This window comes from Rana temporaria, chromosome 2, assembly GCF_905171775.1.
Source record: "Rana temporaria chromosome 2, aRanTem1.1, whole genome shotgun sequence".
NCBI lineage: Eukaryota > Metazoa > Chordata > Amphibia > Anura > Ranidae > Rana > Rana temporaria.
Genome location: NC_053490.1, coordinates 423,546,383 through 423,560,765, shown reverse-complemented (window position 1 = coordinate 423,560,765; position 14,383 = coordinate 423,546,383). Strand labels below are relative to the sequence as shown.

Sequence of the window (14,383 nt, the reverse complement as noted above, 5' to 3'; positions counted from 1 at the left end):
ATTTAAACGTCAGCAGCTCCAAATACTGCCGCTGCTGACTTTTAGGCTGCTTTCACACTGAGGCGCTTACAGGCGTTATATCGCTGAAACTAGTGGGGTAGATTCAAAGAGCAATTGCGCCTGCGTAACCATAGTTACGCAGCGCAATTGCTTACTTTCCCAGGCGTATCGAATGCTAAGGAATCGGGAACCTCGATACGCCGACTGCAGCCTAAGATATGAATGGCATAAGGCTTCTTATGCCATCGTATCGTAGGCTGCATTCTTACGATGGCCGCTAGGGGGCGTTCCCGTAGTGGTCAGCGTAAAGTATGCAAATTGCATACTAACGGCGATTCACAACGTTACGCGAGCCCTGCGTACGCAGTTTACGTCGTTTGCGTCCGTCGGGTTTCGCGTAAGGCTGCTCCTGCTAATAGCAGGGGCAGCCAATGCTACGTATACCCGTCGTTCCCGCGTCGCAAAGTTTAAATTTTACGTCGTTTGCGTAAGTGAATCGTGAATGGCGCTGGACGCCATTTACGTTCACTTTGAAGCAAATGACGTCCTTGCGACGTCATTTGCCGCAATGCACGTAGGGAAAGTTTCCCGACGGAGCATGCGCCCTACGCTCGGCGCGGGAACGCGCCTAATTTAAATGATTCCCGCCCCCTATGGGATCATTTACATTAGGCGCCCTTACGCCGGGAATTTTTGAGGAGCGCCCACGCAAATTACGTGGCTACTGCTTTGTGAATGAAGCGTAGCGCAGTTAATTTGCGGGGGCGCAGGGCAAAAACGGGACGCTGCGCCTCCGTAAGGAGTGCGCAGCGGTACCTGAATCTACCCCAGTGCCTGTAAAGCGCCTGTCCTGTCACTCCAGTGTGAAAGCCTGGTGCTTTCACTCTTGAGCGGTGCACTGGCAGAACGATGTAGGACCGATGTATACACCGCTCCTAAAGCGCTTCTGCCCATTGAAATCAATGGGCAATGCCACTGCAGCAGTACTTTGCAGGCTTTTTTAACCCTTTTTTGGCCGTTAGCGGGGGTTAAGAGCACCCTCGCTAATGGCCGAAAAGTGCAGCAAAAACTACGGTAAAGCGCAGCTAAAAATAGTGGCGCTTTACCGCTGACGCCTGCCCGCCCCAGTGTGCAAGTACCCTTAAATTAAATACACTTATTTCTGTCCCTCGGCTCCTGGGTTGAGGTATCTTGAGTAAGGGAATCAAGAAGTGAAGCCTTGCGGCTTCACAGCCTGATTCCCTACTGCGCATTCTGACTGCATACCTCCCAACTTTTTGAGATGGGAACAAGGGACACCTATTAGAAAAAGTATGTAGGCATGGGAAACTCCTCCTGCCACACCCCCTTTAAAGGAGAATTTTATACAAAAAAAGGATTAGTTAAACCCACAAATGCTTTTTTTTTTACCACTACTATTTCTTTGTATTGGCTTCTGAAATTTACAAATGGCGAAATTTAGAAATCGGATGAAAGCTTTAGCACTGGGAAACACTTTAAAAGATAAAAAGTTTTATTTTATATACAACTATATAGATCAGACCAAAATGAGGGACAAATGAAGAGGGACTTTGTTCCAAATCAGGGACAGTCCCTCGAAATCAGGGACAGTTGGGAGATATGTGACGGGTCCCTGCTGTCTCCCAAAAGACAGCAGGGGGGACAGAGGAGGGGCCGGACATGGTGTAGATCACCACAGACAGATTCTGCGGCATACTATCACCGGAAGTGGGAGCAAATACCTGGATTAGACACTTTTTTTTTGGTGGAACTCCACTTTAAGTAAATTGGCATTAGGCTAGGAAGTTTTTAATGTGCACCTTTGACTTTCTTTTAGGCTCAATTCACACTTGTGCGACTTCTCTTGCAACTTTGGACATCAAAATCACATGACAACGTGTTCCCCATGTTTTCCAATAATAACCTTCATATATGTGGGACTTAACTATGCAGGAAATTCAAAGTAGTTCATGCACTACTTTGGTCTAACTTTCATGCAACTTGAGGGCCATACAAATGTTATACAAGCTAACAGTTGGCTATTATCACTGGTCAAAGCCAAAGTAGTGTCCAAGTTGTACCCATCTAAAGTTGCGTCAAAGTTACACCACAAAGTCAGCGCAACGTTGGAGTTGTACAAGTGTGAACAAAGCCTTTGAGTAGGTGTGTTGGCTATTACAAGGAGTGTTTTTGCTTTCCTCATTGGCTTTCTAGGCAGTCGCAGGCTGGGCATGGGTTTATTATCATTGAGGCTCCTATACATGTGGTGTAACTAGAGTAAAGTTTATTTGTATTTTTCAGTTCTAGATCGGGAATTTGATTTGAAGTAAAGGTATGGATCATTAAGACCTTTTTTCAGTTTTTGTTTTGCAGTCTATTGCCTATTGGGGAAATTTTTCCTTAAAGCAGTAGTAAACCGCAAAAAAAAAACTTCCCCCTAAAAAGTAATGTCGTTATGTACTAGTATAAATCGCACATTATGACTGACTTACCTGAAAACTAAGCCCTGGCTGCAGCGGCATGCTGTCACCACTGACAGGGCTTTCATCTTTACCCGGTCTTGCTTCCAATTTCACGGGCAGCCACAGTTAGACTGGCTAAGCCACAGTGACATCACTCTCCTGCGTGGGAGTCACAGCTATCTTTATGGACGGCATGCCGCCCATTTAACGTGCAGTGCGCATGCGCCAGTGACATCACTGACGCAGCTAAAGAAGTCTTATTTATTCATATCTTATTTACTGTACCTACAGGTAAGCCTTATTGTAGACTTGCTTGTAGGTCTAAATAAAAAAACACATTTACTACCACTTTAATAACTTGTCCTGTGGGTACAAAATGACACCAGGTGAAATCCTTTAAATTCTAGTGAAATACTCTTTGAAGCCTTGGTCATGGTGTCCCGATAATAGGTTTTCCCTTTACGTTCTGTTGTGCTTACAGCTGTAAATGTTGGCGTTTTTGTTATCTTCTGTCCTGGTGTCAATGGTCTCCAGGAGTAATAGTGGGTGGATTTCCCTAATGAGAAACACAGCAATAAAAGCTAAACGGGGGGGGGGGGGGGGGGTTCTAGCCATTCCAAATTCTATGCAACATAACAGATTTACAGTGAGACTAAACTCCTGTTTAACTTTAAAAAGCATGTTCTGGTGTTCTCAGCCTCCTCCAAATTCCTTTTTTTTTGAGCTGGTGTGGTCTGACTGTTAGAGGATGGCTACGTTGGCACCCCATGGCCCAAGTGTATGTAGGAAAGCAGCCACCCTCGCTTGCTTCTGATGATGTGGACTAGAAACAAAGGACTGATTTTGGGAAGTCAGATGATGTTGTAAAGAATCGGAAAGCACAGCAAGGACCGGTTTCATGAAAAATAGATTTGAAAGCCATTAAGCAGTAGATATGTATAGATGCATTTTTGGAGAATAGGGAAACTGGTCAGTGTCATTTAGCTTGTTGTGAGATACGATTCATGATGATGATCACAGTTCTGTCACTAGGTGGCACTCTGACATACAATTGCAGCTTATACCAAAAATATTGGAAGCAGAGACACTGTATACTGTATATCTCTTTATACTCTGCATATTGTACTATTAATAGATCTATTGCCTCTTTGTAGGTCATGAAAAAAATCACGTTGTGCACATGTACGTTATCTTGTATAAGGGCATGTCGACTGTGTGGACTCTAGCACTAGTTTATAAGAAAACAGACGTTAAAGAATAGCCACCCGTGTAATAAAAACAATACTGCTTATACACTAAGTGATGTTTTGCATATTTCAGTTATTTATGGGTAAAGTAAAATCAGTTTTATTCTCTCATTTACCTCGGTAATGAGATCCTAGATATAGACAGGTGCCACTGCGGTTGAAAGCTCACCTTGTTAGATTTTGCATTTTATGGAGGGTGCTAGCAGAGGAATGGCAACACTCCTGTTGTAGGAGGAGTGGGAGAGGGCAAAAAGTGGAAACCAAGGTTAGGCACAATGGTGGCAAAATTACACTGCTGCCCCAGGATATACCAAATGCCATCAGGAATCTCAACCTACCAGACTGCAGTTATAAGTATTGCCTTATAATAGACTCTTATTATTTACCAGTATAAAAAACAGTGATGTACAAAGTGTGATGACCTATCTCGGACGTTCAGCAATTAATAAATCCTGACTATAAAAAGCCTTCATGCAGTTGAATGCTGTCTAGTTGTATGTGATGAGTGCATATTGCACTGACTAAGGCCAGCCATGGATAGCTTGAATCCTGGTCGGTTCAGCAGGAACCGGACGAGATTCTAACCATGTATGGGAAGACTGAATGTACCGGATTTTACATACAATCATCGCTACTGGATGGTATAGCGGCTTCTCCACCCCTCGTCAGGAGATTACAAAGGCTTGGTGGGAGGGATTCCCCCTGTCAGCATGGTCTGTGTTGATGGGGGAAATGAGAGGGAACTTGTGAATGCAGGAAATTTGGTTCCTGTATGGTCTGCCTATGGCTAACAATAGAGGGAATACAGTGAGGGGGGATAAGTATTTGATCCCCTGCTGATTTTGTACATGTGCCCGCTGACAAAGAAATTATCAATCTATAAGTTTAATGGTAGGTTAAAATTAACAGTGAAAGAATATCAACAAAAATATCCAAAAAAAACGCATTTAAAAAAAGTTATGAATTGATTTGCATTTTAATGAGTGAAATAAGTATTTGACCACTTCCCAAAACATGACTTGGTACTTGGTGACAAAACCCAATCAGAGGTCAGATGTTTCTTGTAGTTGGCCGCTAGGTTTGCACACATCTTAGGAGAGATTTTGTCCCACTCCTCTTTGGAAGTCATTAAGGTTTTGAGGCTGACTTTGGTAATTCGAACCTTCAGCTTCCTCCACATGTTTTCTATGGGGTTAAGGTCTGGAGACTGGCTAGGCCACTGCAGGACCTTAATGTGCTTCTTCTTGAGCCACTCCATTGTTGCCTTGGCCATGTGTTTTGGGTCATTGTCATGCTGGAATACCCATCCATGATCCATTTTCAATGCCCTGTCTGGGGGATGTTCTTACTCAGGATTTGACAGTATGTTGAAGTTTTCCTGTCCCCTTAGCAGGAAAAAAAAACCCAAAGCATAAGGTTTCCACCTTCATGTTTGACAGTAGGAATGATGTTCTTTGGATCATAGGCAGTCCTCCTCATCATCCTCCTCCTCCTCCCCCCCTCCCCAAAGGGCTCTCCTCTGAATCATTCAGATGTTCATTAGCAAACTTTACATGGGCCTGTACATGTGCTTTCTTGAGCAGGGGCACCTTGCGAGCGCTGCAGGATTTCAGTCATTCGCGGCGTAGTGTGTTGCCAATTGTTTTCTTGGTGACTATGATCCCAGCTGCCTTGAGCTCATTAAAAAAATTCTGTGTAGTTCTGGGCTGATTCCTCACCATTCTCATGATCATTGAAACTCAACAAAGTGAGATCTTGCCCGGAGTCCCAGACGGAGTGAGATTGACAGTTCTTTTGTGTTCCTTCCTTTTTTACGAATAATTGCACCAACTGTGTCACCCTTTTCACCAAGCTGCTTGGCAATGGTCTTGTAGCCCACTCCAGCCTTGTGTAGGTCTACAATCTTGTATGTCTTCTATACAGGTAACAAGCTGAGATTAGGAGCACTCCCTTTAGGAAAGTGCTCCTAATCTCAGCTTGTTACCTGTATAGAAGACACCTGGGATCCAGAAATCTTGTTTGATTTTTTTTTTTTTTTTTTTATATTTTTGTTCTGTCTCTCACGGTTAAAATAAACCTACTACCAAAATTATAGACTTGTCATTCATTTGTCAATGGGCAAACGTACAAAATCAGCAGTGGATCAAATACTTGTTTCCCTCACTGTATATATTGGACCAGGCATGAAGATACAATTGGCTTATTTTGCAGCTTTTCGATCCATGTATGGGCAGGGATGTTGTAGAGAAGTCAATCTCTAAAACCACTCTGATGGGTTATACTTGCTTGATCAGCACTGTAGGCTATAGCCAGCACCTCTGATCAGTGTATTCTGATGGTGGGGAAGTTTTGAATACAATAGCTCTGCAAGGAGAATTTCCAGGTTGAAAAAAAAAAATCCTCTATGGGCAGCTATAGGCTTCATGCACACTTGGCTGTCATTCAAGATATGAACCTTTTTGATCGCTGGCCTCAAAAGGTTGCAAAGTTGCGGTAAAATGTGCTTTTTTTTTTTTCTTGCGGCCGGCAGTCAAAGTAGGCTTTGTGTACATGAAGCCTTATGTCATGTACACGTGTTTAGAAATTCCGAAAGAGAAAACCGTGGAATGTTGGCTCAAACTTGTGTTACATACACGCGGTCACACAAATCTTGTCGGAAATTCCGACTGTCAAGAACGCGGTGACGTACAAGATGTACGACGAGCCGAGATCAATGAAGTTCAATAGGCAGTTTGACTCTTCTGCTTGATTCAGATTTTTTTTTTGCGCGTCGGAATTGCATACGGACGAGCGGATTTTCCGATAGGAACGTTTTTCGTCGGAAAAATAGAGAACCTGCTCTCAATCTTTTGTTGGGGGAAATTTCGACAGCAAAAGTCCGATGGAGCATACACACGGTCGGAATTTCCGACCAAAAGCTCACATCAGACTTTTCTTGTCGGAATTTCTGATCGTGTGTACGTGGCATTAGAGTTGAAGTTGTAAGGTCAGCTCTGTAAAAACCGACATGTCTCCAGAATGTCAGAAGCATGCTTGAAGCTATCAGGGCAATTGTAATTAAGCCAAAGTGAAATGTTTGCATTAAGCATATACCATATTTTCCAAATTTTCTGCCTTAGATATCCCTTTACCAATTATTCGACATTGTTTGTACTTAAAGCGGAGTTCCGGCCACAATTTCACTTTTTAAATATAAATACCCCTGTAATACACAAGCTTAATGTATTCTAGTAAAGTTAGTCTGTAAACTAAGGTCCGTTTTGTTAGGTTGTTACAGCATTTAGACACTTTATAAAATAGAAATTGACTGGGGCCATCTTAAGTGTGGGCATCATGAAGCCAGACTGTATGACTTCCTGGATTTCAGCCTTGCAGATCTCGCACATGCTCAGTGCTGCACAAGCAGTGTAATAGGTTTCAGATCAGGTTTCAGCACCTGTACTGTCCAAGTCACATGATTCTTCGACACTTGGGAGTGCACAGACTCCTGGAAAGTTACACCCACTACATTCCCAGGAGTCTGTGCAGTGAAGCTTAAGCACCTAGGTGCAGGAAGTGGGAAGATTAACTATTCTGCCTAGCAACAACACTTTGAAGGCATCTAAAAAAAAAAAAAAAATTCTTAAAGGACTAATGACATTTTTTTAAAACTACTGATGTAATGTTATATTTATGGGTGGAACTCCACTTTTAATAGCACTCCTCTTTACTTTGAATTGGTAGTGTACCAGACCTGAATATAAAGAAGTACTACATTGGCTTCTGTTTTTGTAACGTAAGCATCTTGGGCACGAGACAGGTGACCTTGCAGTACAGAGTGGACACTTCACCCTTGCTTAGGTGTGTCAAAGTGCTATTGTTTGGTGCTGTGCAGCAGACTGGAATGAAGGTTGGACTCAGACAGCTTGTACAGGAGCCAAAACTGCAGTGAATTTTTCTAGACTGATTTAAGACCTGCTCTGCTAGGACTTGCAGCCACGCTAAATGTATCATTTGACTTTGCAAGTGGTGGTCTCATGTATAGCCATTATTGTATATTACAGGAATCGATGCATACAGAATTCTCACTCCTAATGCGCCCTGTATTTGAGGAAATTGAATACATAATCTTTATTTTATTTTGCAATCTGTGTCACATTGGTGAGTTTTCCTTCACGCTCTGTCCCCTAACCATGACAGGAAGAAAAAATAAATCCCTGTAAGTAACAGAAATACCTGGTTGTCACCAGAACTAGTGATTCTATTCCTGTTCCAGTGACAACCCAAAATTTGGGAATTTTTCACTTTTGCGGCAAATGAAATCGACAATGGTGGCCTCCATGGTTTCTCTTGGGACCGGTTTCTTTAAATATGTACTATGGTGGTATGGCAGGTATGTAAAGTGAAGGCCAAGTGCTTTAACTAATGAATGTATATCCCCTAGATACATTAGTTAGAGCACTTGTTCTTCTTACTTGGAAGGAAGGAAGTTTAATTGTAAAATAGGATTTTGTAAATGTAGCCAAAAAACGCATAGCTCAAATTTATTGAAATACTGAATGCCCTTTCATTTACATTTTATACATCATCCTTCCTTTCTGTTTTATTTTCATCAGTTTATTTTGTTTTCCATTATTTCATTTTAATTTCCTTTTTTTTTGTGTTTCTTTTTTGTTCTAACATTCATTTGCTTCCATCCTTCAGCCCATCGCATGTATCTTAGTCCCATGGAAAATTTCCTTGTTACTCGACTGCTGACTCCAACGCACTCTTCCTTATCCAGGAGCAGGAGTCTAGCCGTGCTAAATGAGTCATGTCATTATATGTCAGGTAATGTGTTAAAGAAAATAGAAGTGATTAGGTGAACAGCCATTAAATCTTGACCTGCAAAGTAAATGAGGGAGACATGTATGCTCTCTAGTTCAATCCAAACATTTGTTCTTGTTGGTCCTTTAAGCACATCAACCAGTCCTTGGTGGTAGATGTATTTGTATTTTTTCCTTGGTAAATTTGCCAGTTCCAGTCCTAGGGAGACAACACTCATTCTCCCTTCTGTATCAGGAGAGCAGAAACCAGAAAAGACTATGGAGCCCTGCCCCTCGTTTATTGTGGCTAATGTAGGAGGATGTGGTTCTGTAGCTGTCAAACAATGCAATTAATAAGTCGGCATAGGCAGAACGCACTTGAATTTATTAAAGGACAAGATTTCTGGCAAGATCGGCAGGTATTTCTGTTTCGGACTCGGTCGACAGATATATCAAAACACTTTAAATGATATATTTAACAGACTAAAAGGGAGCACATAAGTCAAGTTTATAAAGGGTTTATATACACTTTTTAACAGTATTTTGAGAAAGCCGTTCATTTCCTATATACATAGATCTGCCTTGTACAGGCAAATACAGTGTGACCTGAGAAACAACAAAAAAAATGGCATGCTAATGCAGTTTTGAAGTGCATTGGGCTTAAAAACTAACCACCCACATAATGGGTTAGCATGGCTGTTCATATAATTTTCAGTTTCCACGGGCACAATAGCTAAGCGATTGTGTCTTTTGCTTCTCGCACAAGACCAGTATTAAAGGAGTCTTCCTTCTGCCTCAAGATTCCTTGCCATAGCTGGATCCATTTATTTTTTTCAGCTAGGTTAAGCTTTAGACTACAGTCACTAAGATCTGAATGGCAACAGTAGTTGCGCTACACTTCTTTTTTTAGAATAAGTGCTAAGGAAATTTAAGTAGCAAGAATGTGATTCAACTCGTCTAGAACCAAAAAAAGCTGATCTATCACATTTTGATGTAGACAGCCTTCACAAATTGAACAGTGTAAATTGAACAACTTAAAGCGGTTGTAAACCGCATAAACTTTTTTTTTTTCCCCCCAAACCTGCAATGCAAAAGGCATAATAGGCTAGTATGCACCGCATACTAGCCTATTATGAAATACTTACCTCGGAACGAGGTGTGTACCACTTACCTGGTCCACGCCGAGCAGGATGTCATCTTGCTCCGGCGTGTCTTCCGGGTATCGCCGCTCCAGCGCTGTGATTGGCTGGAGCGGCGATGACGTCACTCCCGCGCGTGCGCGCGGGAGATTTAAAATCGGCAGGGTCCGGCGATGCCGGTCCTTCAGCCGTGGAGTCCCCCCTGCGCATGCGCCGCCCGCATTGCGGGGGTAATATCTCCTAAACCGTGCAGGTTTAGGAGATATTCTCCTTACCTACAGGTAAGCCTTGTTGTAGGCTTACCTGTAGGTAAAAGTCCAAATAGTGGGTTTACAACCACTTTAATAAAAAAAAACTCATAACTATATACATTTAATGAATTCATAAATTGCTTTTCAAAAATACATAAAGATACACAATTCATATTTAATTGTAATGCGTGTAAGGGAAAAAAAGTCTCAATGAGTAAAAATCTATTTTCCAAAAGATCAAGAGATCTGATTCCCGAAAAGTGATCAGCTTCTGGATGGACATGTGAAGAGAGAAAGGTACCACCAGAAATAACATGCCACAGGACCACTCCGGCAGAAAGGGTTAATAAGCTCCTTACCAAATGGAGGCTTGGCTATTTATAAGGATACCAGGGCACTAGTGGCGGCGGAGTAACAATACACTTGATGATCTCTGTGTGGGATCTGTCCATTCGGTAAAGCGATTAATAACCGTTTGTAGTGGAGTAGACCTGTGGCATGTCTTTTATCCCTGATGGTACTTTTTTTTTTTTTTTTTCTCCATATGTCTATCCAGAAGCTGATCACTTTTTGGGAATAACATCCCTTTTGAACTTTGGGAAATCGATTTTCACTTATTGGGACTTTAACTTCTACGTATAATGAATATAAATTATAGGTTATACTTGAAAAATTTGAATATTGTGCAAAAGTTCATTTATTTCACTAATGCAACTTAAAAGGTGAAACTAATATGAGATAGACTCATTACATGCAAAGCAAGATAGTTCAAGCCGTGATCTCAGAAAATTAGAATATTACATGCAATCAATAAAATAAGGTTTGTACATAGAACAATATTGGACCTCTGAAAAGTTTAAGCATGCATATGTACTCAGTACTTGGTTTGGGGCCCTTTTGCAGCAATTACTGCCTCAGTGCGGCACGGCATGGAAGCTATCAGCCTGTGGCACTGCTCAGGTGTTATGGAAGACCAGGATGCTTCAATAGCAGCCTTCAGCTCTTCTGCATTGTCCGGTCTCATGTCTCTCCTCTTTCTCTTGGCAATGCCCCATAGATTCTCTATATGGGTTCAGGTCAGACGAGTTTGCTGGCCAATCAAGCACAGCAATCCCACAGTCATTGAACCATGTTTTGGTGCTTTTGGCAGTGTGGGCAGATGCCAAGTCCTGCTGGAAAATTAAGTCAGCATCCCCATAGAGCTCATCTGTGGAAGGAAGCATGAAGTGCTCCAAAATCTCCTGGTAGGTGGCTGTGTTGACCCTGAACCTAATGAAGCACAGTGGACCAACACCAGCAGATGACATGGCTCCCCAAATCAACACAGACCGTAGAAACTTCACACTGGACTTCAAGCATCTTGCAGTGTGTGCCTCTACATTCTTCCTCCATACTCTGGGTCCTTGGTTTCCAAATGAGATGCAAAATTTGCTCTCATCAGAAAAGAGGAATTTGGACCACTAAGCAACAGACCAGGTCTGTTTTTCTTTAGCCCAGGTAAGACGCTTCTGACGTTGTTTGTTGTTCAGGAGTGGCTTGACAAGAGGAATACGACATTTGAAGCCCATGTCCAGGATCCGTCTGTGTGTGGTGGCTCTTGATGCACTGACTCCAGCCTCAGTCCCCTCCTTGTGAAAGTTCCCAACACTTTTGAATGGCCTTTTCCTGACAATCCTCTCCAGGCTGCGGTCATCCCTGCTGCTTTGTGCACCTTTTTCTTCCACACGTTCCCCTTAAACATAACTTTCTATTAATGTGCTTTGATACAGCACTTTGGGAACATCCAACTTCTTTTGCAATTGCCCTTTGAAGCTTTCCCTCCTTATGGAGGGTGTCAATGATGGTTTTCTGCACAACTGTCAGGACAACAGTCCCATGATTGAGAGACCTATTAAAGGCTCAGGAACTCTTTGCAGGTGTTATGGCTTAATTAGCTGATTAGAGTGGGACACTTTTGAGCCTAGAATATTGCACCTTTTCACAATATTCTAATTTTCTGAGATTGTGGATTTGGGGTTTTCATGAGCTGTAAGCCATAATCATCGCAATTATCACAAATCACGACTGGAACTATCTTGCTTTGCATGTAATGAGTCTATCTCGTATATTCGTTTTACCTTTTAAGTTGCATTAGTGAAATAAATGAACTTTTGCACGATATTCAACGTTTTCAAGTATCACCTGTATTTATTTTTGACGTTCGTTTTATTTCTGAAACGCACCGTATGAATTGATTAAATGTTTTTGCATTTATGATTTGGTGATTTATTACATTTTTTTTTTTTTTTCCTTTTTTTTACACCTATTAAGATTTTTGCATTTAAAGGGACGGCACACCTTTCTTCTTTTTTTATTTGAACGCCCAGATTGTAAATGAGGTGCTGCAGTTCCTAATTTAATTCACCTTTATGTTCACACAGTGTAGGTTTATATACTTTAGGTTTTAAATTGAATACCTCAACCTGTAACAGACAACAAGATACATTTTTATAAATCCTAACGGTGTTCTTTCACAAAATTCAATACCTTTTTTGTATGGCCCATTTTAGGTTACAGCATACAACTGATTAATAGACATAAATTCAATCAAGACTAAACTTGACATTAGTTTTTTTTAATTAAAGGATTACTGCACAGTGTGTTTGACAAGGGGTAGGATGATTTTGTAAATTTGACTCACTCTGCATTCCAGTTAATCAAATACATTATTCCAGAGCACCCCGCTTCTCTGTCTTGTCTTCCAGAGTCCACTGTCAGGGTGACAGAGGATGTCCATAGATTCGATAGATCAACCTCTTATCACAGTCTGAGAGAGCTGCAGATCAGTGGGGAATGTTAAGGCCTTCTGTTTAATTTGGTAACAACATATAGGGGTGCCATGTTTTTACATGACTCAGTCTCAATTAACATTTATAAATGGCCCCTAACATAGCAAATCTTCAAATCCACTTTTCAAGTTTTGTTATTTAGTTCTTTCATTTCATTTTCCAACCCATCATTTTCATTTTGTGTTGTAATTTATTCATGTTTTATTTAACATTCCTAAAAGGGCCAGTAGACCTAATATTTTTTTTCCCATCATAAAAATTACAATTCATAAACGTGTAGCTCATCTGTAATAGTGGCAATATACCAGCAAAATATTTAAAGTGATTGTAAAGTCTCACTTTTTTCCTATAAAAATAACAAACATGTTATATTAACCTGCTCTGTGCAGTGGTTTTGCACAGGGCAGCCTGGATCCTCCTATTCTTGGGTCCCTCTTCTGTGCGCCTGGCCCCTCCCTCCTGTTCAGTGCCCCCACAGCAAGTGGATTACTATGGGGGCACCCAAGACGAGTCACAGCTCCCTGTGTCCCCTGATTGGCTAGCTGACTTTGACAGCAGCGCCAGCCAGTGTAACCGCTGCTGTGCCTCAACCAATCAGGAGGGAGAATCTCGGAAGGCTGAGAAAATTGTGAACATCGCTGGACAGAGGGTCCTCAGGTAAGTGTGAGGGGGGCTGCTGCACACAGAAGGCTTTTTATCTTGATGCATTGAGGGAATGCATTAAGCTTTAAAAAAAAAAAACTTCTGACTTTACAACCACTTTAACATTTTAGATTTATTTAGTCAAACAAGTGCAGTAATGCATAACGACCAGTCAGAATGTATTTTTGTTCCCTAACTGTAGATTATTTTTTCTGATTGCCTACTACAATTCATGGTCACACTGCCTTACCAAGTATAGCTGAAAACGAGGTGAATGGCAGAAATGAATTGGGGTATTGGAAAATATTTCCCCATACTATCAGATCTTAAATTTAATTATTATTTTTTCTTTTTTTTTTTATATTAGACGAGCTGAAATCTGGGTTTACTGGCCCGTTTGGCTTCTTTGTGTCTATTAAAAAAAAAAAAAAAAAAGGGCTTAGGAGTCCTTGAAAATGGCCAGTTGGGAGATGTAATTGAATATTGGTGTCCATGAAAAAGCATCTCAAGTATTATTTTTACTTGTATTAGTATGCAGTAGTGAGGACATTTTATTAATTAACAAGAAGAAAACCTAACATTATCTGTCGTTGCTGGGTACTATTTATTTTTTTCGCTCTTCTGGCGTTCTGTTAGCAAAAGCTGTGAGGTTACTTGATTCGCATACCAAATTAATATCATGGAAGCATGGGTTTACTAGTGAAATAAGCATGATCTGTTTCCATTATTTGTCTGTATGACATTCTTCTGGTGGATAGTGACCATATGTTGTACGATATAGGAATTTAACATATTGTATTTCCCCTTCCTTCCCCCTTCTGCTCTAATTTTCCCACTTTACCATCTTGTGTTCCTTGCCTTTACACTGTAACTCTTTAGTCTATCATGTGTGTCCTCGTGTAGCCCCTGCTAGTCCTCTTAAATCTCCCTACAAGTCTTCCCCTTCACGGAACACTGAGCGGAAGAAGACCCTGCCGTCTCCTAGCGCAACAGATGGAGCAAAGACACCAACTACCCCAGAGGCACAGGT

The 14,383-nt window shown here is 41.4% G+C and overlaps 1 protein-coding gene across 12 annotated transcripts in view; it reads left to right on the top strand.

The window, feature by feature from the left end:
- The window catches only part of MAP7D2 (MAP7 domain containing 2), a 167,357-nt gene that overhangs the window by 119,419 nt on the left and 33,555 nt on the right, over positions 1-14,383 (top strand). For 6 of the 12 annotated variants that reach the window (XM_040338229.1, XM_040338230.1, XM_040338239.1 and 3 more), the window contains 2 exons: positions 8,393-8,518; positions 14,233-14,381. In XM_040338229.1, coding sequence (XP_040194163.1) covers positions 8,393-8,518; positions 14,233-14,381 — 275 coding nt within the window. The remainder of the gene's footprint in view (positions 1-8,392; positions 8,519-14,232; positions 14,382-14,383) is intronic. The other 6 variants (XM_040338235.1, XM_040338237.1, XM_040338238.1 and 3 more) reach the window with 2 other exon arrangements.